The sequence below is a fragment of the Erythrolamprus reginae genome, chromosome 6 (assembly GCF_031021105.1).
Source record: "Erythrolamprus reginae isolate rEryReg1 chromosome 6, rEryReg1.hap1, whole genome shotgun sequence".
Taxonomy (NCBI): domain Eukaryota; kingdom Metazoa; phylum Chordata; class Lepidosauria; order Squamata; family Dipsadidae; genus Erythrolamprus; species Erythrolamprus reginae.
Window position 1 is genome coordinate 93,380,566 of NC_091955.1, and position 25,720 is coordinate 93,406,285.

The window sequence follows — 25,720 nt, forward strand, 5'->3', positions numbered from 1 at the left end:
GCGGTTCAAATCTCATCACCGGCTCAAGGCTGACTTAGCCTTCCATCCTTCCAAGGTGGGTAAAATGAGGACCCGGATTGTGGGGGCAATAGCCTAGCTCTGTTAAAAAAGGGCTATTGCTAACATGTTGTAAGCCGCCCTGAGTCTAAGGAGAAGGGCGGCATAAAAATTAAATAAATAAATAAATAAATAAATGAATCAATCAATCAATCAATCAATCAATAATATACATGATATTAGTAAAAGTCTGCGGAGAGGGGTGGCATACAAATCTAAATAATAAATAATAAATAAAATAAAAAACAGAAACATTAGGACAGGGGACGGAAGGCAATCTGGTGCACTTATGCACGACCCTTACTCACCTCTTAGGAATCAGGAGAGGTTAACAGTGGAGAGTCTAAGGGTAAGGTTTTGAGGGATAGATGATGATACTACAGAGTCAGGTCGTGAGTTCCATGAATTATCTACTCGGTTACTAAAGTCGTATTTCCTGCCGTCGAGTTTGGAGCGGTTTACTTTAGGTTTGTATCTGTTGTGTGCTTGTGTATTGTTGTAGTTGAAAGCTAAAGTAGACGTTGACAGGAAGGATGTCGTAGCAGATGATTTTATGGGCTATGCTCAAGGTGACCTAGTTCTAAGCTTTCCAAACCTAGGATTGTAAGTCTAGTTGCGTAGGGTATTCTGTTGTGAATGTCGGAGTGGAGGGCTCTTCCAGTAAAGTATCTGGATGTTTTCTACGGTGTTTATGTCTGAAATGTGGTGTGGGTTCCAGACAGATGAGCTGTATTCAAGGATTGGTCTGGAGAAAATTTTATATGTTCTGGTCAGTAGTGTGAGATTACCGGAGCAGAAGCTAGGTAGGATTAGGTTAACAACTCTTGAAGCCTTTTTGGCGATGTTGTTGCAGTGGGCTTTGGCACTTGGGTCATTGGATATGAGTATTCCAAGGTCTTTCACAGAGTGAGGGTTGTCTGTAAGGTCTTGTTTATTCAGCTTATATTTGTTGTTCTGATTCCTTAGGCCAATCACCAGGAGATGGAGAGCTCTAGTCCCGCTTTAAACATGACAGCTGCCTAGGTGACCTTAGGTCAGTCATCAGGAGATTTGTTTGTTTGTTTGTTTGTTTGTTGATTCATTCATTCATTCATTCATTCATTCATTTATTAGATTTATATGCCACCCCTCTCCATAAACTCGGGGCGGCTAACAACAATAAGACAAAACAGCATAAAACAAATCTAACAGACAGGAAGCAGCAGGTGAAGCTAGGAAAAATCACATCAGATATATGTACAATTAGCACAGGTGCCCCCCAAGGCTGTGTACTCTCACCACTTCTCTTCTCTCTATACACTAATGACTGCATCTCATACGATCCATCTGTTAAACTACTGAAGTTTGCAGATGATACAACAGTGATCGGACTCATTCGAGACAATGATGAATCTGCATACAGACGGGAAGTTGAACAACTATCCTTGTGGTGTGACCAGAACAATCTAGAACTGAACACACTCAAAACTGTAGAAATGGTGGTAGACTTTAAGAGAAACCCTTCCACCCTTCCACCTCTCACAATACTAGACAACACAGTATCAACAGTAGAGACCTTCAAATTTCTAGGTTCTATCATATCTCAAGACCTAAAATGGTCACCTAACATCAAAAACATCATCAAAAAAGCACAACAAAGAATGTTCTTTCTGCGCCAGCTCAGGAAGCTCAAACTGCCCAAGGAGCTGCTGATTCAGTTCTACAGAGGAATCATTGAGTCTGTCATCTGCACCTCTATAACTGCCTGGTTTGGTGCTGCAACCCAACAGGACCGACACAGACTTCAGAGGATAATCAGAATTGCAGAAAAAACAATTGCTGCCAATCTGCCTTCCATTGAGGACCTGTATACTGCACGAGTCAAAAAGAGGGCGGGTAAAATATTTACTGACCCCTCGCATCCTGGACACAAATTGTTTCAACTCCTACCCTCAAAACGTCGCTACAGAGTACTGCACACCAAGACAACTAGACACAAGAACAGTTTTTTCCCGAACGCCATCACTCTACTAAACAAATAATTCCCTCAAAACTGTCAGACTTTCTACTAAATCTGCACTTCTATTCTACTAGTTTTTCTCATCATTCCTATCACCCTTTTCCTCCCATGTTGACTGTATTACTGTAACTTGTTGCTTATATCCGAAGATTTTTATTAATATTGCTTCTTCATTGCTTATTTGACCCCTATGACAATCATTAAGTGTTGTATCACATGATTCTTGACAAATGTATATTTTATTTTATGTACGTTGAGAGCATATGCACCAAGACAAATTCCTTGTGTGTCCAATCACACTTGGCCAATAAAAATTCTATTCTATTCTATTCTATTCTAATATTTAAATTACTAAAAGCCCTTATTAAAAAGCAAGCATACACACAAACATAACATGCATAAATTGTATAGGCCTAGGGGGAAGGTACATCTCAATTCCCCCATGCCTGACGATAGAGGTGGGTTTTAAGGAGCTTACGAAAGGCGAGGAGGGCAATTCTGATTTCTGGGGGGAGTTGGTTCCAGAGGGTCGGGGCTGCCACAGAGAAGGCTCTTCCCCTGGGCCCCGTCAAACGACATTGTTTAGTTGACGGGACCCGGAGAAGGCCAACTCTGTGGGACCTAACTGGTCACTGGGATTTGTGTGGCAGAAGGCGTTCCCGGGGATATTCTGGTCCGATGCCATGAAGGGCTTTATAGGTCATAACCAACACTTTGAATTGTGACCGGAAACTGATCGGCAACCAATTCAGACTGCGGAGTGTTGGTGAGTTCTAGTTCAATTTTAGGCATGAAAGCAGACTAGGTTAAAAATAAAATAAGATTAGGTGGAGAAAATATAGGAAGGAAGGAAGGAAGGAAGGAAGGAAGGAAGGAAGGAAGGAAGGAAGGAAATACCAAGCAAGTATTTTATAAGAAAGCAAAAGAAAAGGCATTTTACCTGAAGCCTGAAATGATGCTTCAGTGTTGTATATTTGTTTTAAAACTTAAGCCACCATTAAAAATAATTAGGAGGTGAGCAAGGCTGGTTATTTTTATTTCGGTCTCCGATGTCTGCTGGGAATGGGCAATGGCAGCCATCTGAAAACACACACACCAAAAAACATAGGATTTGAGATCCCCCCCCCCCCTGTGAATTTCAGATTTTGCTTACCAGTAATTTTAATTTTAGCTTCCCAATGATTCTATGGGGTAGTCTACATTGAGAGAGAAATTAGCTAGAAATACATTTTACTGGATAACCTTCCTTCCTTCCTTCTTTTCGTCTATCCTTCTTCTTCCTTTTTTCTCATTCTTTTTTCCCTTCTCCCAATCCCCTTCCTTTGTTCCTTCATTCCTCCCTCCCTCCCCCTTTCTTCTTTCTTCTTTCTCCTTCCTTCTCCTTCTCTGAATCTCCTTCCTTCCTTCCCTCCTTCCTCCCTCCCTCCATCCTTCATTCTTTCTCTTCATTCTTTCTCCTTCTCCTTCTTAATTTTTCTCCTTTTCCAAACCCCCTTCCTTCCTTCTTTCCTTCCTTCCTTCCTCCATCCCTCCGTCCCTCCCTCCCTCATTCTTCCTCCTCTTTCCTTCTCTTTCTCCTCCCAATGCCACTCCCCTTTCCTTTCTTCCTTCCTTCCTTCCCTTTTCCTTCCTCCTCTCTTTTCCTTCCTTCTTTCCTTCCTTCTTCCCTCCCTCTCTCCTTCATTCTCTCTCCTTCCTTCTCTTTCTCCTTCTGTTTCTCCCATCCCCTTTCTTTCTTTCTTTCTTTCTTTTCTTCCTCTCTCCCTCCCTCCCTTCCTTCCGGGGGAGGGGGGCAGCCGGGACCAGCTCCTCCGCAGCGCCTTCCCTGCCAAGCGGAGGCGGCGACAGCAGCGAGCGGTTGCGGTTCGGGTGACGGAGAGCAGCAGCTGGAGCCGCCGGCCGGGGCGGCTGGGACCGGCTGCCCGAGAAGGGACCGGGCGAGGAGCAGAGCAGGTAAGGGGGGCGATGACTCTGGGACCCATCGGCCACGGCCAACCCCGGCGACCCCACCGAGCCCCCAGGCTGCCTGCGCCGGGTATGGAAACTCTGCCCTGGCGCTTTCCACTAAAAGGGTGGAAGAGTTTCCCTTCCCCGACCTTAGTTTGTCCGGCTACAACCCACCCCCCAAGGGGGGAAAAGAAAAGGCAGAGGAGCAGAGTTTGGAGCTTTCCCACCTCAAAGCAGGTTGGGCTCTGTTGGCAGGAGGGTTTTCTAAAGCCAGCGCAAAAATAAAAAAGACGCGGAGTGATAAAAGAAACGATTTAAGCCCAAAGACAAAAGCTAGAAGGAAGGGAGGGAGGGAAGGAGGGAGGGGGGAAGGAAGGAAGGAAGGGGGTTTGGAGAAGGAGAAGGAAGGAGAGAAAGAAAGAGGGAAGGAAGGAGGGAGGGAAGGAGTGAAGGAAGAGGGAAGGGGGAAGTTGAGGGAAGCTGGAAGGAAGGAAAGAGGGAGGGAGGGAGGGAGGAAGGAGGGAGGAGGGAAGGCAATTTGGAGAAGGAGAAGGCAAAAAAGAAAGGAGAGAAAGAAAGAGGGAAGGAAGAAGGAAGGAAGGAAGGGGGTTTGGAGAACGAGAAGGTGAAAAAGAAAGAAGGAGAGAAAGAAAGAAGGAAGGAGGGAGGGGAGGGGGGAGAGAGGGGAGGGGAGGAAGGAAGGAAGGGGGTTTAGAGAAGGAGAAAGAGAAGGAAGGAGAAGTAGGAAAAGAAGGAAGGAGAGAAGGAAGGAAGGAGGGAGGGATGGAAGGAAGGAAAGAGAGAAGGAAAGAGAGAAGGAAAGAGAGAAGGAGGGAGGGAGAGAGGGAAGGAGGTGTTCATAGAGGGAGGAGGAAAAAAAGAAGGAAGGAGAAGGAGAAAAAGAAGGAAGGAGAAGGAAACGGTAATATTATTTTTAAAACATATGCCAACAACTAAAGGGTGATGGTTATAAATGTATTATAAAGTATTATAAAAGAGAAGAGACACCAAAAGAATATAATGATTTGGTAATATGTTCTCAGTTTCATATAAAACTTATTGGAACCAAAATCCCTCAAGGGAAGGTTTAGAGGGAAAGAGAGAGGAAATAGTTGGTGAAAGGTAGAGGTGGGGTGGAGAGAGGAAAGAAGGGAGGGAGAGAGGAAGGAAGGAAGGAAGGAGGGAGGGAGGGGGGAAGGGGAGGGGAGGGAGATGGGAGAGATGGAGAGAGTGGGAGTGGAGTGAGAAAGGGAAACATGAACACAGACTGATAACCTATTAATATGATAGAGGTGCTGACATTTAAAATAAAAGAGATCAGATAGAATTATGTAACTGTGTATGCTATTGATACATTTTCAAAGTATATGCATTGATATATGTATGTACATGGAATTTTAAAAAAAACATTTTAAAAAAGGAATTACGGTTTCCTTCTTTGGGGCTGCCTGGACCTGATCCACTCGTGGATGGTTCGATTCCCCAGAGGAAAAATTGCCAGCTTTTAAATCATGAGTCCTTGATGCCCACTGAACTTAGTTGTTGGTTGTTTTTTGATGTTTAGCTTTCAATGTTTCAAACTAACTATTTATATTAATTGGATCCAATTGCATTATTGTACACTGTTTTATTGTTGTTGTGTTGTGAGCCGCCCCGAGACCACGGAGAGAGGCGGCATATAAATTCAATTAATAGAAAAAGAATAAATAAAGAATACTAAATAATACTGAAGAACTATACGGAAGTTTTTAAAAAATGAGTTAAACCTACTAGATTGTCAATGTGAGCATCGAGTGGTATTGTTTGCACTTAGAAATAAAGAAACATAGAAGATTGACGGCAGAAAAAGACCTCATGGTCCATCTAGTCTGCCCTTATACTATTTCCTGTATTTTATCTTAGGATGGATATCAGTGTTCCCTCTAATTTTGGGGGGGGATGGGCGGAAAAGTATAGTGTCTGAGCGGCAGTCCCTTCGGTACTGGGCAGCACAGAAATAATAAATGAATGAATGAATGAATGAATGAATGAATGAATGAATGAATGATGTTTTGCCTCAGAGAATTTCAAAATAAAATACTGTACTGTGTGTCTATAACAGTGAGCTCATAATAGGGCAACTCTATCAATATCAAAATGCCACTTAAATAGTTGAGCTAGTTTCAACCTAGATTTTGATTTTCTTTCTCTCTTCCTTACTCCCATTCTTTTTTTTCTCTTTTCCTTCCTCTCTTTTTTCTATCTGTTTCTCTCTCTTCCTCTCTTCCTCTCTCTCTCCTTCCCTCTCACTCTTTCCCTCTCGGCTTCTGGGCAGGTTTGGAAAACTCTGAGTTGATGATGATTTTTAAGTGAGCGATTGCTCACTGCTCAGCTTAGAGGGAACTATGATGGATATATGTTTATCCCAGGCATGTTTCAATTCAGTTATGTGAATTTACCAACCACGTCTGCTGGAAGTTTGTTCCAAGGATCTACTACTCTTTCAGTAAAATAATATTTTCTCATGTTGCTTTTGATCTTTCCCCCAACTAACCTCAGATTGTGCCCCCTTGTTCTTGTGTTCACTTTCCTATTAAAAACACTTCCCTCCTGGACCTTATTTAACCCTTGAACATATTTAAATGTTTCGATCATGTCCCCCCTTTCCCTTCTGTCCTCCAGACTATACAGATTGAGTTCATGAAGTCTTTCCTAACAACTTTTATGCTTAAGACCTTCCACCTGTCTTTGGGCTTGTTCAATTTCGTCAATTTTGTCAACCCGTTCAATTTTGTCATTGTGGTTGTGAGTGTTTGGTCGTAATTAGGCAGGTGTTTAGACCTAATTTGGCATTTTTATCCATCTCTTGAGTACTTCTCCAATTCAAGTCTCTCGACTAGCCAAATTCAGATCCTGCAACCCATTCTTAGTTGTTGGTGTCAGTATTCTTAGAGGTTTATTTATTTTATTTATTTATTTTGTCCAATACATAATACACATTTAAGAGAAAGATATGTAATAATATAAGTAAAGAAAAGAATAGAAGAAAATATATAAAAGTGTAGGTGAACATATTTGAAAGGAAGAAAAGATAAATGAGATAAGGAGAGACAATTGGACAGGGGACGGAAGGCACACTGGTGCACTTATGCACGCCCCTTACTGACCTCTAAGGAACCTGGAGAGGTCAATCGTGGATGGTCTAAGGGTAAAGTGTTGGGGGTTTGGAGTTGACACTACTGAGTCAGGTAATGAGTTCCACGCTTCGACAACTCAGTTGCTGAAGTCATATTTTTTACAGTCAAGTTTGGAGTGGTTAATATTAAGTTTAAATCTGTTCTGTGCTCTTGTGTTGTTGTGGTTGAAGCTGAAGTAGTCATTGACAGGTAGAACGTTGCAGCATATGATCTTGTGGGCAATACTTAGATCAAGTTTTAGGCGTCGTAGTTCTAAGCTTTCAAGACCTAGGATTGATAGTCTGCTTTCGTAGGGTATTCTGTTTCGAGTGGAGGAGTGAAGGGCTCTTCTGGTGAAGTATCTTTGGACATTTTCAAGGGTGTTGATGTCCGAGATGTGGTATGGGTTCCAGACAGATGAGCTGTATTCAAGGATGGGTCTGGCAAATGTTTTGTAGGCTCTGGTGAGTAGCATGAGATTGCCAGAGCAGAAGCTACGTAGGATCAGGTTAACAAGTCTAGAAGCCTTGTTGGTGATATTGTTGCAGTGGGCTTATTTGGCCATTTTAGAATAGAATAGATCTGGAAGGGACTTTAGAGGTCTTCTAGTCCAGCCCCCTGCTCAAGCAGCAAATCTTTATATTATTTTGCTCTCCAGGCCTTTAATCCTCTTTAGTCACTCTTCTCTTCTTAGTTGTTTGCCTCGCTTGGGTTATGATTTACTTCTTCTTCATTGTTGGTCTGATGTTAATCTTGGAGTTAATCTACGTTCATCTCGGTGCTGATTGCTGGTGGCGAAATGTTGCGGTCCATTTTTGCTTCCTTTTTGGCTTGTTGATTGCCTTTTTTGCATAATATATAGATATCGTTTACATTTTTATTTACAATACTTTATATGTTTTTAGTGTCCCATTTCTTGGTCTTTTTTCTACACTGTCTCACAGTCTTTCTCTCTCTTTTTTTAATCCAGTTGTACTATTTAGTCCAAACCTTATAATAATCCGAACTCAATCTGTATAGTCTGGAGGACAGATAGGAAAGGGGGGACATGATCGAAACATTTAAATATGTTAAAGGGTTAAATAAGGTCCAGGAGGGAAGTGTTTTTAATAGGAAAGTGAAGACAAGAACAAGGGGACACAATCTGAAGTTAGTTGGGGGAAAGATCAAAAGCAACGTGAGAAAATATTATTTGACTGAAAGAGTAGTAGATCCTTGGAACAAACTTCCAGCAGACGTGGTTGGTAAATCCACAGTCACTGAATTTAAACATGCCTGGGATAAACATATATCCATCCTAAGATAAAATACAGGAAATAGTATAATATATAGATATCGTTTATGCCTATGTGTCTATTTATTTTTATTTATTTGTTTGTTTTATGAAGTATGTATTGGTAGTTTACAAAGATATAGCAATGTTTATATACATGATACTAGTGAGAGAGAAACATTAGGACAGGGGACGGAAGGCACACTGGTGCACTTATGCACGCCCCTTACTGACCTCTTAGGAATCAGGAGAGGTCAACAGTGGAAAGTCTAAGGGTAAAGGTTTGGGGGTTTGGTGATGAAACTACAGAGTCAGGTCATGAGTTCCATGCATCAAGTACTCCGTTACTAAAGTTGTATTTCCTGCAGTGGAGTTTAGAGCAGTTTACTTTAAATTTGTATCTGTTGAGTGCTCGTGTGTTGTTGTGGCTGAAGCTGAAGTAGTCATTGGTAGGAAGGACGTTGTAGCAGATGATTTTATGGGCTATGCCATTAAATCATCTGTATTTTTTGCAGTAGTAATGATAATAATAATAATAATAATAATAATAATAATAATAATAATAATAATAATAAAAATAATATAACAACAGCAACAGCAGCAGCAACAACAACACAACAACAACAGAGTTGGAAGGGACCTTGGAGGTCTTCTAATCTCATATATCTTTTATTCTATTCCTATATATTTCTCTATTCTTTCATTGATATATTTTATTCCTATATCTTCTCTTCTATTCTTTCTCTGATATATTTTACTAAGAGTATATCCTCTATAACCTTCATTGTGTATTGGACAAAATAATAAAATAAAATAAAAAATAAAATAAAATAAAATAATAAAATAAAATAAAATAAAATAAAATATAAATAAAATAAAATAAAATAATAAATAAAATAAGATAAGATAAAATAAGATAAAATATAAAATAAAATAAATAAAATAAAATAATAAATAAAATAAGATAAGATAAGATAAAATAAGATAAAATAAAATATAAAATAAATAAAATAATAAAATAAAATAAAATAAAATAAATATTTTTTTAAAGAAATCCAACACCTGCTTAGGCAGGAAACCCTCTAGTGTTTGGTTATTTCTCCAAAGTTGCTCTAGTCTTGTTTACGCAGGGATGGAGCATAAGCTGCACAAAGCAGATCACGATTGATGTGGCCTCAAAAATTTAAGTACACACAGACTAAGTAATCCATTTGGTTAGAACAAAGTTTTTCATTGACGGCAGTCAAAGTAATCAGTTAAATTAGTTAAATTGCAAAAGTGTTTGCGATATGTTACGTGACATTCCCTTGTACCCGGTCACAACTGAAAACTGATGGAAAAAATGGTTGCATACATATTTACCATAAAAATTGAGCCCAGAATATGTCTCTTGTTAAGTGAGTTCCCCCCCCCATTTTATGGCCTTGTCTTGCCACCATCCTTAAGTGAATCACTCCAGTTGATGAGTTAAGTAACCTGAGGATGAAGGGGTGGTGGGTGGTTTGAAGGGAACAGATGGAATTTGTTCCTTTAGAAACATAGAAACATAGAAGACTGACGGCAGAAAAAGACCTCATGGTCCATCTAGTCTGCCCTTATACTATTTTCTGTATTTTATCTTAGGATGGATATATGTTTATCCCAGGCATGTTTAAATTCAGTGACTGTGGATTTACCAACCACGTCTGCTGGAAGTTTGTTCCAAGGATCTACAGTGGTACCTCGAGATACGAGTTTAATTCGTTCCGGACCTGGGCTCTTAAGTCGAGCAGCTCTTATCTCGAACGACTTTTCCCCATAGGAATTAATGTAAATAATTTTAATTGGTTCCAGCCCTCAAAAAACTCACAAAGTTAGTCTAAATTATGCAGAAAGACATGTTTTTAATGAAGAAATATACATGTACATATAAATGAATAATGAAGTTTCTTTCACTTAACTTGTAAACTTTCTTAAACTTTTAAATTTACATATGTTCAACTTCTCTGCCACCCAATCCTGTAGGACAGAGGTCCCCAACCCTTTTTGCACCAGGGACCGGCTTTAAGCGATCAAGAGAGGAATGGGTGAATGAATGGACGGAGGGTGGGAAGGAAGGAAGGAAAGAGGGAAGGGACAGGAACAGAGGAAGGAAGCAAGGAAACTTATGAAAGGGGAGAGTAAGAGAGGAATGAGTGAAGGGAGGGAGGGAGGGAAGAAGGTGGGAAGGAGAAAGAAAAGAAGAAATAGAGGAAGGGAAGGTAAAAGAGAGAAAGAAAAAGAGCAAGAAAGAAAGCTGCAAGCACCCCCCCGAGCCCCCCAGGCCGGCTGCAACCTTTTAAAACACGTGCGCCGCTTCGCAGCTGTCTCCTGAAGCCGAACGCGGAAGTTAGCGTTTGGCTTCAGGAGACAGCTCCTTGGCGCTTGTATCTCGAATTTGGGCTTGTAAGTAGAACAAAAATATCTCTCCCCTCCCAGCTCTTATCTCGAGTTGCTCTTAAGTAGAGCAGCTCTTATGTCGGGGTTCCACTGTACTACTCTTTCAGTCAAATAATATTTTCTCATGTTGCTTTTGATTTTTCCCCCAACTAATTTCAGATTGTGCCCCCTTGTTCTTGTGTTCACTTTCCTATTAAAACACTTCCCTCCTGAACCTTATTTAACCCTTTCACATACTGTATGTGTAAAAAAACATGTGACATATATAAGAATATATATATATATATATATATATATATATATATATATATATATATATTCTTTTGCAAATGTATTTTGTATATATTTTATTTCCATTGCTATCATCCATTGCTTGATATAGGTGTCTTGGTGCATATGCTCTCAGTGTTCATAAAAGAAAAGATACATTTATCAAGAATCATGAGATGCAACACTTAATGATTCTCATAGAGGTCAAATAAGCAATGAGGAAACAATCAATATTAATATGAATCTTAAGGATACAAGCAACACGTTACAGTCATACAGTCATAAGTGGGAGGAGATGGCTGGAAGGAATGATGAGAAAAAACTAGCAGTAATAATAGTTTATAATACTTAAAGTTGTTAAAATATTATATACATACAGGTTATTCAGTTAAACACGAAAGACATAGTATTTTTATTTTATGCTGTCCGCAGATTTAGTAGTAATAGCAATATTAATGGTATTTACTATAACAATAGTAAAATTTCATTCAAGGAGCATTTGATGGACATGTTCCATTTGGTAAATCCCTGATCCCAGATAGATTGAGAAGAGTTTTGGGGGAGATTTCCCCTCATTGTCTAGATTTTTGGCTTGCGTTCCAAAATAGTTTTAGTATTGGTCTGCGTCTGGTTGAAAATTCAATTTTAATGACTCAAAGATTTTCAGTCAGTGAAACATGAAAAAAAATGGAAGGGAACATTGTAATATTGCAAGATTAGGAAATCTTGTGATTCATCTGGATTGGGGTCTGGTCAGTTTTTGTTTCTTTGTGTGTGTGTCCTTGTCTCCTTTGAAATGTTCATCAGGCTGGTGACATCTTTCTTTTCTGCTCATTATGTCTTGTGAATTGTGAGGCCCTAATGCTGAAAAGAGACAGGCTGAGTCTGTGGAAGTGGTTTGGCCAGGAAACGACTTGTCAAAGTTCCAGGAAATTGAACTGTTTGAATAAAACAAAAGAGACAATTGCCCTGCAAGCAATTTGTTCTCTGGTTTTTGAAAAGTATAGAGCCCATTGTAACAACATTGCTAAAAAGGCACTAAGAGTTGTTAACCTAATCTTGCATAGCTTCTACACTGCTAACCAGAGCATGCAAAACATTTGCCAGACCCATCCTCAAATACAGCTCACCTGTTTGGAACCCGCACTGCATATCGGACAATTGAGAGAGTCCAGAAATATTTCACAAGAAGAGTCCTCCACTCCTCAACTCGCAACAGAATGCCTTATTGCAGCAGACTCGAAATTTTGGGCTTAGAAAACCTTGAGCTACGTCGCCTTTGATCTGATCTAAATTAGTTCATAAAATCATTGGCCAGAATGTTAGACTTGTCAAGGAATTCTTCAGTGTCAACCACAACATATGAGCACACAATAGATTCAAACTCAATGTTAACCGCTCAAAACTCAACTGCAGAAAATACGACTTCAGCAACAGAGTGATCAATGCCTGGAATGCCCTACCTGGCTTTGTGGTTTCTTCCCCAAACCCCAAAAACTTTAACCTTAGATTGTCTACAGTGGACCTCTCCCCTTTTCTAAGAAGTCTGTAAGGGGCGCGCATAAGCGCACCATCGTGCCTACCGTCCCTGTCTTATTGTCCTAATTTATCTATACTGTACCTATTTATTTATTTATTTATTTATTTAGTCCAATACATAATACACATTGAAGAGAATAGATATGTAATAATATAAATAAAGAAAAGAATAGAAGAAAAGATATAAAAGTATAGGTGAACATATTTGAAAGGAAGAAAAGATAAATGAGATAAGGAGAGACAATTGGACAAGGAACTGAAGGCACACTGGTGCACTTATGCACGCCTCTTACTGATCTCTAAGGAACCTGGAGAGGTCAACCGTGGATAGTCTAAGGGAAAAATGTTGGAGGTTAGGGGTTGACACTACTGAGTCAGGTAATGAGTTCCACGCTTCGACAACTCGGTTGCTGAAGTCATATTTTTTACAGTCAAGTTTGGAGCTGTTAATATTAAGTTTGAATCTGTTGCGTGCCCTTGTGTTGTTGCGGTTGAAGCTGAAGTAGTCATTGACAGGTAGAACGTTGCAGCACCTACTTTGCTTTTGTTTATGTTTACACCTGTTATCTTGTACATGTTTTGAAAAATAAATAAATAAAATAAAAAATAAGAGTAACTGAAGTGGTTGTTAGAAACTGCTCAAAATATTGGCCAGTTCAATAATTCTATGTACCATTATTATTAGTAGTAGTAATAGTATGTAAAATATCAAAATATAATTGACAAAGGAAAATAGGAATATATCTCCTGCTGCATATGGAATCCAAATTGAAGCATCCATCAGTAGAAAAGAATATTTGTAGTAAAAAAAAATCATTTCCTTGTACTTTTGCAAAGCTACTCCAATATCCCAAAAGGTATTTTATTTTAAAAGTAGATTTTCAAATGAATATAGTTTCAAAATAGAACCCTCAGAGACATATTTCTTAACCTTGAGAATTTTTAAGACAAAAAAAAGTGAGATCAAATTTCACCTTCGCATGCAAATTAAATAAGTTTCTCATACAAACCCTGGAACAGATTTCCCCTGGAAGATATTTGAGGTGTGAAAGTAGATTAAAAATGGATTGTGAACGAAACTGGGTAGAATTACCAGCTTTATTTACTAAACGCATTCCTTGTTGTTGTTTTTTTAACAAAAATAGTATTTTATGTGATTAACTGTCACATAATTTTGTGAGCTTTATTCTTTGAGACCACAGCTTGCCAGGGCTCATCTGAAGAATTGGAGGGAAGTAGTGGTAAAGTGAATAAAATTTAAATAGATAAATATAGGATGAAGAAAAATTGGAGAGGGAATTCTGCCCCTCTACCAGTGATGGGCTTCTACAGGTACGGTCAGGTATGCATAACCGATAATTGATATTTTTTTTCCCCTTCTGAGCTCTAGGTATGTTTTTCCTATCGCAGTAAATGAGGTTGAATGTGTATAATTTTAGAAGATTTGTCTCCATGTGTGTGTGTACATACAGATACAGTTTATATAGTAGATAATGTACATTTTTGTGTGCCTGTGTGTAATATGTATGTACACATTATACATAGAATAAAAGAGTATATTTTGGATGTTCAGTAATAGTGAAAAGATAGGGAAATTGTTTCTCTTTGAAGCGAGGTGAGACCAGGCACCCAACCCAAACCCTTGATGTGAGTGACATCATATTGGCTACTTTTAAGCCAGTCACATGACCTTTAAGCCACCCCAGTCACATGATCATCAAACCACTCCCACCTAGTCACATGACTGGCAAGCCATACGCACAAAGTAAGCCACGCCCACAGTGGTAGTAAAAAAAATTTGCAGCCCTTCACTGGTCATAGGTAAGTCATAAGTCACTTTTTTCACTGGTGAACATCAATGTATATTGTTATATAATGTTTTATTCTGTTGTTAGCTCGAGTCTGCGGAGAGGGGCGGCATACAAACCCAATAAATAAATAAAATAAATAAACAATGTGATTATGTGAACGATCATAAGTCAAAAGACTTGTAGCAAGTTGCAGACCGATTCTTGCTCACTCACCCGCTGCCAGCAATTCCTTCTATCAATTAATATTTGAGGATCCCATGCTTGAGCCGGAGGTTGGACTAGAAGACCTCCAAGGTCCCTTCCAACACTTGTTATTCTGTTGAAGAACTTCCTCTTTGTTCTTAGTATTAGTATTAGTATTAAGATTTAGAGAATTTGTTTTTCTGCCTCCCAAAGAGCTTCCATCAGCTACTTGCAAATCTGCATTAACAACAAACTTCAAAGAGAGAGAATTGAAAACGAAAGATGGAGTGTGACTTATTTTAATTTTTAAAAAAATGGGAGGCTCCCTGACTTCCTTTTTAAACGTTTTTCCTTTAACTTGGGTAGATGGATAGCCATTTTCCAATAATCCTAGAACAGGAATCCCCTATTTTAAAAACAAGCAGGATATATGTTGGGGAGGTGTTTTGTTTTTTTTTAAAGGTAGGAGATTATTAACACAGAGTCACAAAAATATTTCAGAACTTGTGACTTCAAGGGCATAATGCTTGAGTTAACTTTTCTGTTTTTGCACCGGCCCAAAATTTTTAAGGAAGGAAAGAAGGATTGCTTGTTTACCATCCTCTGTTAAAACAGACCAACATTCTCCAGCTTTGTGGCTTCTAAACGTGTTGAATGTCATCCAATAATCCCCAGCCAAACATCAGCTGTGGATGATATCAAATTAATAGGCTCAAACATCCAGTTTCATGGTTATAGCATGTATGATTGTAATGTAGGTGGGTATTATTTCGGAATGATGCTGAACTATTCCGTGGAGGGAGAGAAGGAGGCAGAGAAAGATAGGGAATGGAGAGGGAAGAAAGGAAGGAGATAGAAAAAAGAGGGGCTGATAGGGAAGGAGGGAGAAAGGGAGGGAGAGAGGGAGAGAGGATAATAGGAAGGAAGGAAGTTTCTAAGTCATTAGTTTTTAAAATGGGTATTTTTTTCTTTAAATGGAAACAACCTGACCCAAATCTGCCACACATTTTGAGACCATTAAAATAAAAAGTTTTTTTTTTTAAGTAAGGAAGAAAGTAAGGGATGGGATGGGAAGGGAAGGGATGGGAAGGAAGGATGGAAGGATGGAAGGGAGGACGGGAGGATGGGAGGATGGGAGGATAGGATGGAAGGATGGAAGGATGGATGGAAGGGGAAAGAGTAAATACAGGAAAGGAGGGAAAGAAAGATGGAAGAAAATAAGGAAGGAGAGAGGAAACAGAAAGAAGGAAAGGGAGAGAGAGGGAACAGAAGAGAAGGAAAGAGGAAAAATGAAAGGAGTGGTGGAGGAAGGAAGGGGTGAGAGGGAGGGAGGGAAGGAAGAAGCAATCAAAACTCAAAGAAGAAAGTGAGAAATAGAGAGGGAAGGAAGGGAAGAGGAAGAATGGAGGAAGGAAGAAAGAAGAAAGAAGAAAGCAAAGAAAGAAGGAATAGAAAGAGAAAAACAAAAAGAAAAGGAAGAAAAAGAAGATGGAAGGAAGGAAGGAAAGAAAGAAAGAAAGAGGAAAAAAATACAGCACAAGTCTTTATTTTCTTGAACGAGGAGGTAGATTAGAGTTTCTGTTTTGAAACTTGGCACGAGTCCAGAGCATCCCAGCAAGGCTGATCAGGCTTATAAAAAGACAAAGGAGGTGGGGCTAGACAGAACCAGGATGCTCCGTGTTTCGGAAGAGAATCTGGGAAGGCCGGGGTGCGTGGGTGCCTGAAAAGCTTCCACATGAAGAAAGAGAAGGCATTTCCTGAACGGTTGTGGGTTCTTTTTCCAAAGGGGCTGCCGAACATAAAGGAAGGAAAGACCCGTTCTCCCTCCCATGACAATCCAGTTTCCCACACCCACAAGAGAACTAGAACTCCCAAACAAAAGTCTAGGATTCCTCTTGACACCCACGCGTTTATTCCCAGGCTTTTGAGCGGCAAATTTTTCCACCCCCAAAAAGAACTGCAAATTACACCTTTTTTTTTTTTTGCAATAATTTTTATTGATATTCTTGTTTTTACATCGTAACATTTTCGAGCAGATCAACATCTATATACAGCGGTACCTCTACCTAAGAACGCCTCTACTTACGAACTTTTCTAGATAAGAACCGGGTGTTCAAGATTTCGTTGCCTCTTCTCAAGAACCATTTTCCACTTACAAACCCGAACCTCCAAAACTGTAACAGGAAAAGGCAGGGAGAAGCCTCCGTGGGGCCTCTCTAGGAATCTCCTGGGAGGAAACAGGGCCGGAAAAGGCAGGGAGAAGCCTCTGTGGGGCCTCTCTAGGAATCTCCTGGGAGGAAACAGGGCAGGAAAAACCGGGGAGAAGCCCCCGTGGGGCCTCTCTAAGAATCTCCTGGGAGGAAACAGGGCCGGAAAAGGCGGGGAGAAGTCCTCGTGGGGCCTCTCTAGGAATCTCCTGGGAGGAAACAGGGCCGGAAAAGACGGGGATAAGCCTCTGTGGTTGGTAAATCCACAGTAACTGAATTTAAACGTGCCTGGGATAAACATATATCCATCCTAAGATAAAATACAGGAAATAGTATAAGGGCAGACTAGATGGATCATGAGGTCTTTTTCTGCCGTCAGTCTTCTAGGTTTCTATGTTTCTACTGTTGGGATATTTTAGGAGCAGCTGGCCGGCCAACTTTTGCTAAGTCAGCTTGTTGGGAAGCCAAGAAGGGGAAATGTTGTGAGTTGTGGATAAGCCGTAAATACATTGTGTGTTTGTGCTGCTGGTGGCTGATAAAACTCTAGCGGTCTTACCTCTATGGAGATTCTCAATCTTCCAGTTTGTGGTTGTCCGAAAGGCAACTGCAGCAGTGGTGGGATTCAAAAATTTTTACTACCGGTTCTGTGGGCGTGGCTTGAGGGGCATGGCATGGCTTGGTGGGCGTGGCAGGGGAAGGATACTGTAAAATTTATTTATTTTATTTATTTATTGTATTTATTTGCCTCGCACTCCAAAAGGACTCGGAGCGGCTAACAATCAGAATAAATACAACAACAATAAAAACAGTTAAAATCTAATAATAAAAATCAATAATAACAATAATATTAAAAACACACATACAGTGGTACCTCTACTTAAGAACTTAATTTGTTCCGTGACCAGGTTCTTAAGTAGAAAAGTTTGTAAGTAGAAGCATTTTTTCCCATAGGAATCAATGTAAAAGCAAATAATGTGTGCAAACCCATTAGGAAAGAAATAAAAGCTTGGAATTTGGGTGGGAGGAGGAAGAGGAAGAAGAGGAGGAGGACAATTGTCCCAGGGACAATTTCATCTGTCCGTCCATAACCCGGGGGGGGGAAGTATTGACCCCCTCGGAGAGGGTCCGCAACTTGGGCGTCCTCCTCGATCCACAGGTCACATTAGAGAACCATCTTTCAGCTGTGGCGAGGGGGACGTTTGCCCAGGTTCGCCTGGTACACCAGTTGCAGCCCTATCTGGACCGGGAGTCACTGCTCACAGTCACTCATGCCCTCATCACCTCGAGGCTCGACTACTGTAATGCTCTCTACATGGGGCTAACTTTGAAAAGTGTTCGGAAACTTCAGAACGTGCAGAATGCAGCTGCAAGAGTAATCATGGGCTTTCCCAAAAATGCCCATATAACACCAACACTCCGCAGTCTACATTGGTTGCCGATCAGTTTCCGGTCACAATTCAAAGTGTTGGTTATGACCTATAAAGCACTTCATGGCACTGGACCAGATTACCTCAGGGACCGCCTTCTGCCGCACGAATCCCAGCAACCAATTAGGTCCCACAGAGTTGGCCTTCTCCGCGTCCCATCAACTAAACAATGTTGTTTGGCAGGGCCCAGGAAAAGAGTCTTCTCTGTGGCGGCCCCGACTCTCTGGAACCAACTCCCCCCCGGAGATTAGAATTGCCCCCACCCTCCTCGCCTTTCGTAAGCTCCTTAAAACCCACCTCTGCCGCCAGGCATGGGGGAACTGAGATACTCTTTCCCCCTAGGCCTTTACAATTTTATGCATGGTATGTTTGTATGTATGTATGATTAGTTTTATAATAAGGGTTTTTTAGTTGTTTTAGTATTGGATTTACATGCTGTTTTTATTATTGTTGTTAGCCGCCCCGAGTCTACGGAGAGGGGCGGCATACAAATCCAACAAATAGATAGACAGATAGACAGATAGACAGATAGATAGATAGATAGATAGATAGATAGATAGATAGATAGATAGATAGATAGATAGATAGATAGATAAATAAATAACACCTCAGTACTGAAGATACATAAAATAACCAGAATGTACCACCAACTGATGGATCCAACCCCCCCCTTTAAAATATCATACTTAGACTCTAGAGGATATCATACCACTATCCAGCAGATCCATTTGTGAAATTTGATTGATTGATTGATTAATAGATTGATTGATTGATTTACCGCCCTTCTCCGAGGACTTTTGTTTCGGGATATTTTGGGGGGACCAATCCACTAACCAGGCCTTTCTAATCCCCTGCAGAATTACCATGTCTCCTTTCCTGAGGATCGGGCTCTCCAATTTTGACAGCGGCCCCTACCTCCCTTCACAAGGAGACGTGATGGATCCCTACTGCGCCGTGATGGTGAAGGAAGCAGTGGAGGCTGGTAAGGAAACACCTCGTTCGGTCGGGCTCATCGTTTGGAGTTGGGTGTGAGCCGAAGGTTCTCTGGGCCCTTGGATTTCACTGAGAAATTGGAGAGCGTGAGTTTCAACGATGAGCTAAGGTGTTGTCTTCTCTTCAGTTTCGACCTTAACCCCGAGAGAGGCTCTGAATCTCAATGAGGAAAGAAGAGACAGAGAAGGGCCATTTAATCTTTTTCACGCTGGTTCCTTTCCAGCTCAAAGTTATCTACTTCTCAAGCGAAACACACACACAAACAAAACAACCCAGATGTCCGTTTGCCAATAAAGGTGAATATTTGTAGCTCAGGCTTGAAATGAGGATTCTTGGGTGCTTTCTGAGTTTGGTTGTTTTCTTGCTGACGTCTCATGACACAATAGGTAACATCATCAGTGCTAGAAGGGCATTCTAGTCTAGTCTAGTCCAGTCCAGTCCATTCTCTATTCTCTATTCTACTCTACTCTTCTATTTTCTATTTTCTATTTTCTATTTTCTATTTTCTATTTATTTTCTATTTTCTATTTTCTATTTTCTATTTATTTTCTATTTTCTATTTTCTATTTTCTATTTTCTACTTTCTACTTTCTACTTTCTACTTTCTACTTTCTACTCTACTCTATTTATCTTCTCTTCTCTTGTATTCCATTCTTTCTATTCTATTCTTATTCTATTCTGTCCTGTTCTCTATTCTATTCCATTCCATTCTTTCTATTCTATTCTTATTCTATTCTGTCCTGTTCTCTATTCTATTCCATTCCATTCCATTCTTTCTATTCTATTCTTATTTTATTCTGTCCTGTTCTCTATTCTATTCCATTCCATTCCATTCCATTCTTTCTATTCTATTCTTATTCTATTCTGTCCTGTTCTCTATTCTATTCCATTCCATTCTTTCTATTCTATTCTTATTCTATTCTGTCCTGTTCTCTATTCTATTCCATTCCATTCTTTCTATTCTATTCTTATTTTATTCTGTCCTGTTCTCTATTCTATTCTATTCCATTCTTTCTATTCTATTCTTATTCTTATCCTATTCCATCCTATCCTATTCCTATTCTATTCTATTGTATTCTTTTTTACCCTACCCTATTCCCATTCTCATTCCTATTCTATGGGTAATCCCTGGGTTATGAGCATTCCCTTAACAAATGTTCAAAGTCAGGCGATCAGCACTCCCTGGTGTTTCCGAACAAGGCCCGAAACTACGAATATTCCAGCACTAGGTAGTTGTTTGGTCTTAAAAACAAACACAGAGGCTCTCCAACATGTGTCCGGCACGTTGATGGCCAAAATGGAGCTTCTAAGGGGTGGATTTGTTCCGAATCCAAGGAGGAGCTAGATAATTGATCTCCTTCTGAGCTGTCTGCCCCACTCTCCTCCTATTTGGGCATCCAGAGGACTCCTCAGACCCACTGCAGGCTGAAATGGAGCTTCCACGGGCTGGATCCAAGTTTCTGAGGTTCTGTTTGGCCCTCCACGGGCCTCCCCTGGCCTGTTACAGGCTGAAATGGAGCTTCCCTCAGCCAGATTTGGCCCTCAGAAGCTCGATTACAGCCTGCAATGGGATGATGAAGGCCTCTAGATAGCTGAAAGGGGGCTTCTGAGGGGCAGATCTGCATAACTTCGAACATTCAATCAGGGAACTCTCGTAACACAGGGATTACCTGTACTGCAATGCAACCTTTACACTTTTAAAACTTAAAATCATGGGTGCCAGCAGGAGTGATCAGAAAAGTCAAAGTGGCGTCTACAATGATGAGGTGGTGTAGGGTTTCCTGCCTAAGCAGGGGGTTGGACTAGAAGACCTCCAAGGTCCTTTCCAACTCTGTTATTCTATTCTAATTTGAAGCTCCAGCCACTTCGTAAATGCTTGTTGTACATAAAACACAGCTTTGAACACACTGTGGTGGCTACCAGCACGTCTTTTGGGACTAAACCCGCTTAAAGTAGAGAATCACACAAAACATGCTGTCGTCCATGTTAGAGATGTTCTATAGGGAGTCCTCGACTTTCAACCGACCATTTAGTGACCGTTCAAAATTACAAGGTGTTCTGTCAGGCTCTCTGGTACACTCCTCCCAAAAATTCACAGGTACAAATTTCTGACACACACACACGTTTGAAAATTCAAAACAATGTTCTTTATAATGAAAATTCACTTAAACTAAGCCCTCTTTTGGTATAGCAAAGAGCACTCGTCCCCAAACAAACTGGTAATTTGTACAAGTCCCTTATCAGTTCTGTGATACTTAGCTTGCAGCTGTGAGGCAATTCACAGTCCTTCTTCTTTCACAAAGTGAAACACACTTTGCTCTGGTTTAGTTTCAAAGTGGGGGAAAATCAGCACACAAAAGGTCAAAGTCAGTAAAGCAGTCATGAAACACAACGATCAGATAATCCTCCACAATGGCCAAACCCACAGGCTGCTATTTATAGCAGCCTCACTAATTACCACAGCCCCTCCCAACCACAGGTGGCCTCATTTTCTTTGATAATAATCTCTCAGTTGTTGCTGCCTATGCATCGCTCTCCACATGCGTGGCTGTATCATTAACTCTTGTTCCTAATCCAAGGAGGAGCTAGATAATTGATCTCCTTCTGAACTGTCTGCCACACTCTCCTCCTTCCTGTCACTCATGTCTTCTTGGTCAGAGGAGTCTTCATCAGCAGATTCCACCGGGGGCAAAACAGGCCTGCAGCATGTGGATGTCTCCCCCACATCCACAGTCCTTGGGGCAGGAGCTGGGCCAGAGCTAACCACAACACAAGGGCACTGAAAAAAAGTAACTTCTGATTGCTTTTCATACTTACCACCTTTTCAGCGTCGCCATGGTCGTGTGATCAAAATTCAGACACTTGGAAACTGTCAGGTTCTTATGATGGTTGCACTGTACTGAGGTCATGTGTGATGATCCCTATTTGTGACCTTCTGACAAGCAAAGTTAACAGGAGGGAAGCCAGGTTTACTTAACCACTGTGTTGCTATCTTAACGACTCCGGTGATTTACTTACGCATTGTGGCAAAAAATGTCATAAAATGGGGCAAAACCCACTTAACAACCGTCTCATTTAGCCGCAGAAAAGTTGGACAGTCTATAAATTGCATGGATATAGTTGCTGCATTTTGCTTCATTCTGCTCAGAAAGAAATGCTGTTAATTTATGAGCTTGCAAAGCTCAGTGAGTTAAATTGTAATTTGAGAAGGCTGACAGGCTAAAAATAAACACTAGTTAATGCAGAAAAACACTTGGTCGCACAGAGAAAGGTCAGCGGAATTAATGTGATTTGCACACTTGGGTGCACATACATACTATGTTCTCCATAACATCCTCCTCCAGCCCATGAAGGAACAGGCTAAGAGAGTTTGAATATTCCTACAAAACTATGGTCAGGTGAATAATGACTTTGGGTTTCTATCAGATTCAGCAGGTTCTGAAGAGTTCTGGAGAACCACTAGCAGAATCTTTAGGTAGTTTGAAGAATCAGTAGCAGAAATTCCAGTAGCAGAAATTTTGAGTAGAACTGGTAGCGGAAATTTTGAGTAGTTCGGAGAACTGGTAGCGGAAATTTTGAGTAGTTCGGAGAACCGGTAGCGGAAATTTTGAGTAGTTCAGAGAACCGGTAGCAGAAATTTTGAGCAGTTCAGAGAACCGGTAGCAGAAATTTTGAGTAGTTCAGAGAACTGGTAGCAGAAATTTTGAGTAGTTCAGAGAACCGGTAGCAGAAATTTTGAGTAGTTCAGAGAACCGGTAGCAGAAATTTTGAGCAGTTCACAGAACTGGTAGCAGAAATTTTGAGCAGTTCAGAGAACTGGTAGCAGAAATTTTGAGTAGTTCAGAGAACTGGTAGTGGAAATTTTGAGTAGTTCAGAGAACCACTAGCAGAAATTTTGAGTAGTTTGGAGAATTGGTAGAGGAAACTTTGACTGTTTCGGAGAACCAACAGTGATCATTTTAAGCAGTTCAGAGAACCAGTAGTAGACGTTTTCAGTAGTTTGGAGAACCGGTAGCAGAAATTTTGAATAGTTCGGAGAACTGGTAATAGAAACATTGAGTAGTTTGGACAACCGGCAGTGAATATTTTAAGCAGTTCAGAGAACTGGTAGCAGAAATTTTGAGTAGTCCAGAGGCTTTTCTGGAGCTTGGAGAGGGCAAAAACAGCCTCCCCCTCCCCCAGGGAGGCCCTCTGGAGGCCAGAAATGGCCCATTTCCTGACTTCCAGTGGGCCCAGTAGTAGGCCTGTTTTTCATTCTCCCAGAAGCTTTCTTGTTAACAACTTGCGGTAATAACTGAACAGTTGCTATTATTTGCTTGACAACTGTTGTTGTTGTTGTTGTTGTTGTTGTTATTATTATTATTATTATTATTATTATTATTATTATTATTATTATTTAGATTTGTATGCCGCCCCTCTCCAAGGACTCAGAGCGGCTCACAACAAAATACAATATCACACATCCAATATGTTAAAAAATCACATTAAAAAACCCATTATTAAAACCAAACAACTCAGCCATACCATACACAAATCTACCATAGCCTAGGAGTAACTCAGGTACCCGATGCCTGGCAACATAGGTGGGTTTTGAGTAGCTTACGAAAGGCAAGGAGGGTGAGGGTGGTTCTAATCTCCAGGGGGAATTGATTCCAGAGGGCCGGGGCCGCCACAGAGAAGGCTCTTCCCCTGGGTTCCGCCTGACATTGTTTAGTCAATGGGACCCGGAGAAGGCCGACTCTGTGGGACCTTATCAGTTGCTGGGATTCATGCGGCAGATGGTCCCAAAGGTATTCTGGCCGATGCCATGTAGGGCTTTATAGGTCATTACCAACACTTTGATTTTTGACCGGAAACTGATCGGCAACCAGTGCAGGCCACGGAGTGTTGCCGAAACGTGGGCGAATCTGGGAAGCCCCATGATAGCTCTCGCAGCCGCATTTTGCACAATCTGAAGTTTCCGAACACTTTTCAGAGGTAGCTCCATGTAGAGAGTGTTGCAGTAGTCGAATATTGCGGTGATGAGGGCTTAGCAGTGGAAGTTTTAGGGTTCCACTGTGGTCGTAAGTTGGGGACTCCCTGTATCGGATGTTTTCTCCAGTTGATGAGGACCTGAAAAAGTTTGGAAAAACTGAGGAAAAATGGAGAGTGAAGCCACTGAGGCAGAGAAAGATGGAGGGGTGTGTTTGTTTCTGAACTTTGGGTAGGCCTGTTGGGCCTGTTTTTCACCATCCACAGGTTCCTGAAGCTTTCCTGAAGGCTGGGGAGGGCGAAAACAGCCTCCCCCGCCCTCTGGAAGGCCGAAAAACAGCTGCCCAGCGCACACATGCACGCTGGAGCTGTTAAGCATGTTAAGGCCCATTTGTTTGGCTTGTTGCGATGTCCCCCATGTTTCGATGGCATTGTGGGTGTAAAGAAAGGAACTATTGTGTCGATCGTAGAGAAAGGACCAGTGTTTGTGCAGAAGAAGCCGACGATGTATCCTCCTTGGAACAGCACTTTCGATGCGCACATCCACAGGGGTCGCGTCATGCACATTGTGGTGAAGGACAAGAGTGCCGAAATGGTCTCGGAGACCACCATGGAACTCCACCTCGTCGCTGAGAAGTGCAAGAAGAATAATGGGAAAATTGAAATTTGGGTAAGTTTCAACACCTTGAGCCATCCTTGACTTTTACAATCTGTTGTATATTGGGCTTCGGTCGTCCTAATTTCCTCTTTTTGCTTGCTTGCTTCCTTCCTTCTCTCCCTGCTTTTTTCCCCTTCTTTCATTTAATTTCTTTTCTTCTATTGCCCCAACTTGGTTCTTTCTTTCTTTCTTTCTTTCTTCCTTCCTTCCTTCCTTCCTTCCCTCCTTCTTTCTTTCTTTCTTTCTTTCCTCTTTCTTTTCTTATTTCCATCCCTCCTTCCCTCCTCCTCTTTTCATTTGATTTCTTCCCTTCTATTGTCCCCCTCTGGCACTTTCTTTCTTTCTTTCTTTCTTTCTTCCCTCTTTCTTTCTTTCTTCCTTCCTTTCTTCCTTCCTTCCTTCCTTCCCTCTTTCTTTCTTTCTTTCTTCCTTCCTTCCCTCCGTCCTTCTTTCTTTCTTTTTTTCTTTCTTTCTTTCTTTCTTCCTTCCATCCTTCCTTCCTTCCCTCCTTCTTTCTTTCTTTTTTTCTTTCTTTCTTTCTTTCCTCTTTCTTTTCTTCTTTCCATCCCTCCTTCCCTCCTCCTCCTTTCATTTGATTTCTTCCCTTCTATTGTCCCCCTCTGGCACTTTCTTTCTTTCTTTCTTCCTTCCCTCTTTCTTTCTTTTTTTCTTCCTTTCTTCCTTCTTTCCCTTTCTTTCTTTCTTTCTTTCTTCCTTAATTCCTTTCTTCCTTCCTTCCTTCCCTCTTTCTTTCTTTCTTCTCTTATTTCCTTCCTTACCTCCCTCTCTTCTCTCTCTCGTACTTCTTCCCT

At 40.9% G+C, this 25,720-nt stretch overlaps 1 protein-coding gene across 2 annotated transcripts in view; it reads left to right on the plus strand.

Moving 5' to 3' along the window:
* Positions 1 to 3,921: 3,921 nt before the first annotated feature.
* The window catches only part of PRKCQ (protein kinase C theta), a 46,470-nt gene continuing 24,671 nt past the window's right edge, over positions 3,922 to 25,720 (plus strand). Inside the window, exons 1-3 of one of the 2 annotated variants that reach the window (XM_070754450.1) lie at positions 3,922 to 4,009; positions 19,144 to 19,268; positions 24,721 to 24,920. In XM_070754450.1, the coding sequence (XP_070610551.1) occupies positions 19,151 to 19,268; positions 24,721 to 24,920 (318 nt within the window). In that variant the 5' untranslated portion in view covers positions 3,922 to 4,009; positions 19,144 to 19,150. Of the gene's footprint in view, positions 4,010 to 19,128; positions 19,269 to 24,720; positions 24,921 to 25,720 lie in introns of those variants that run through there. The other variant, XM_070754451.1, reaches the window with a different exon arrangement.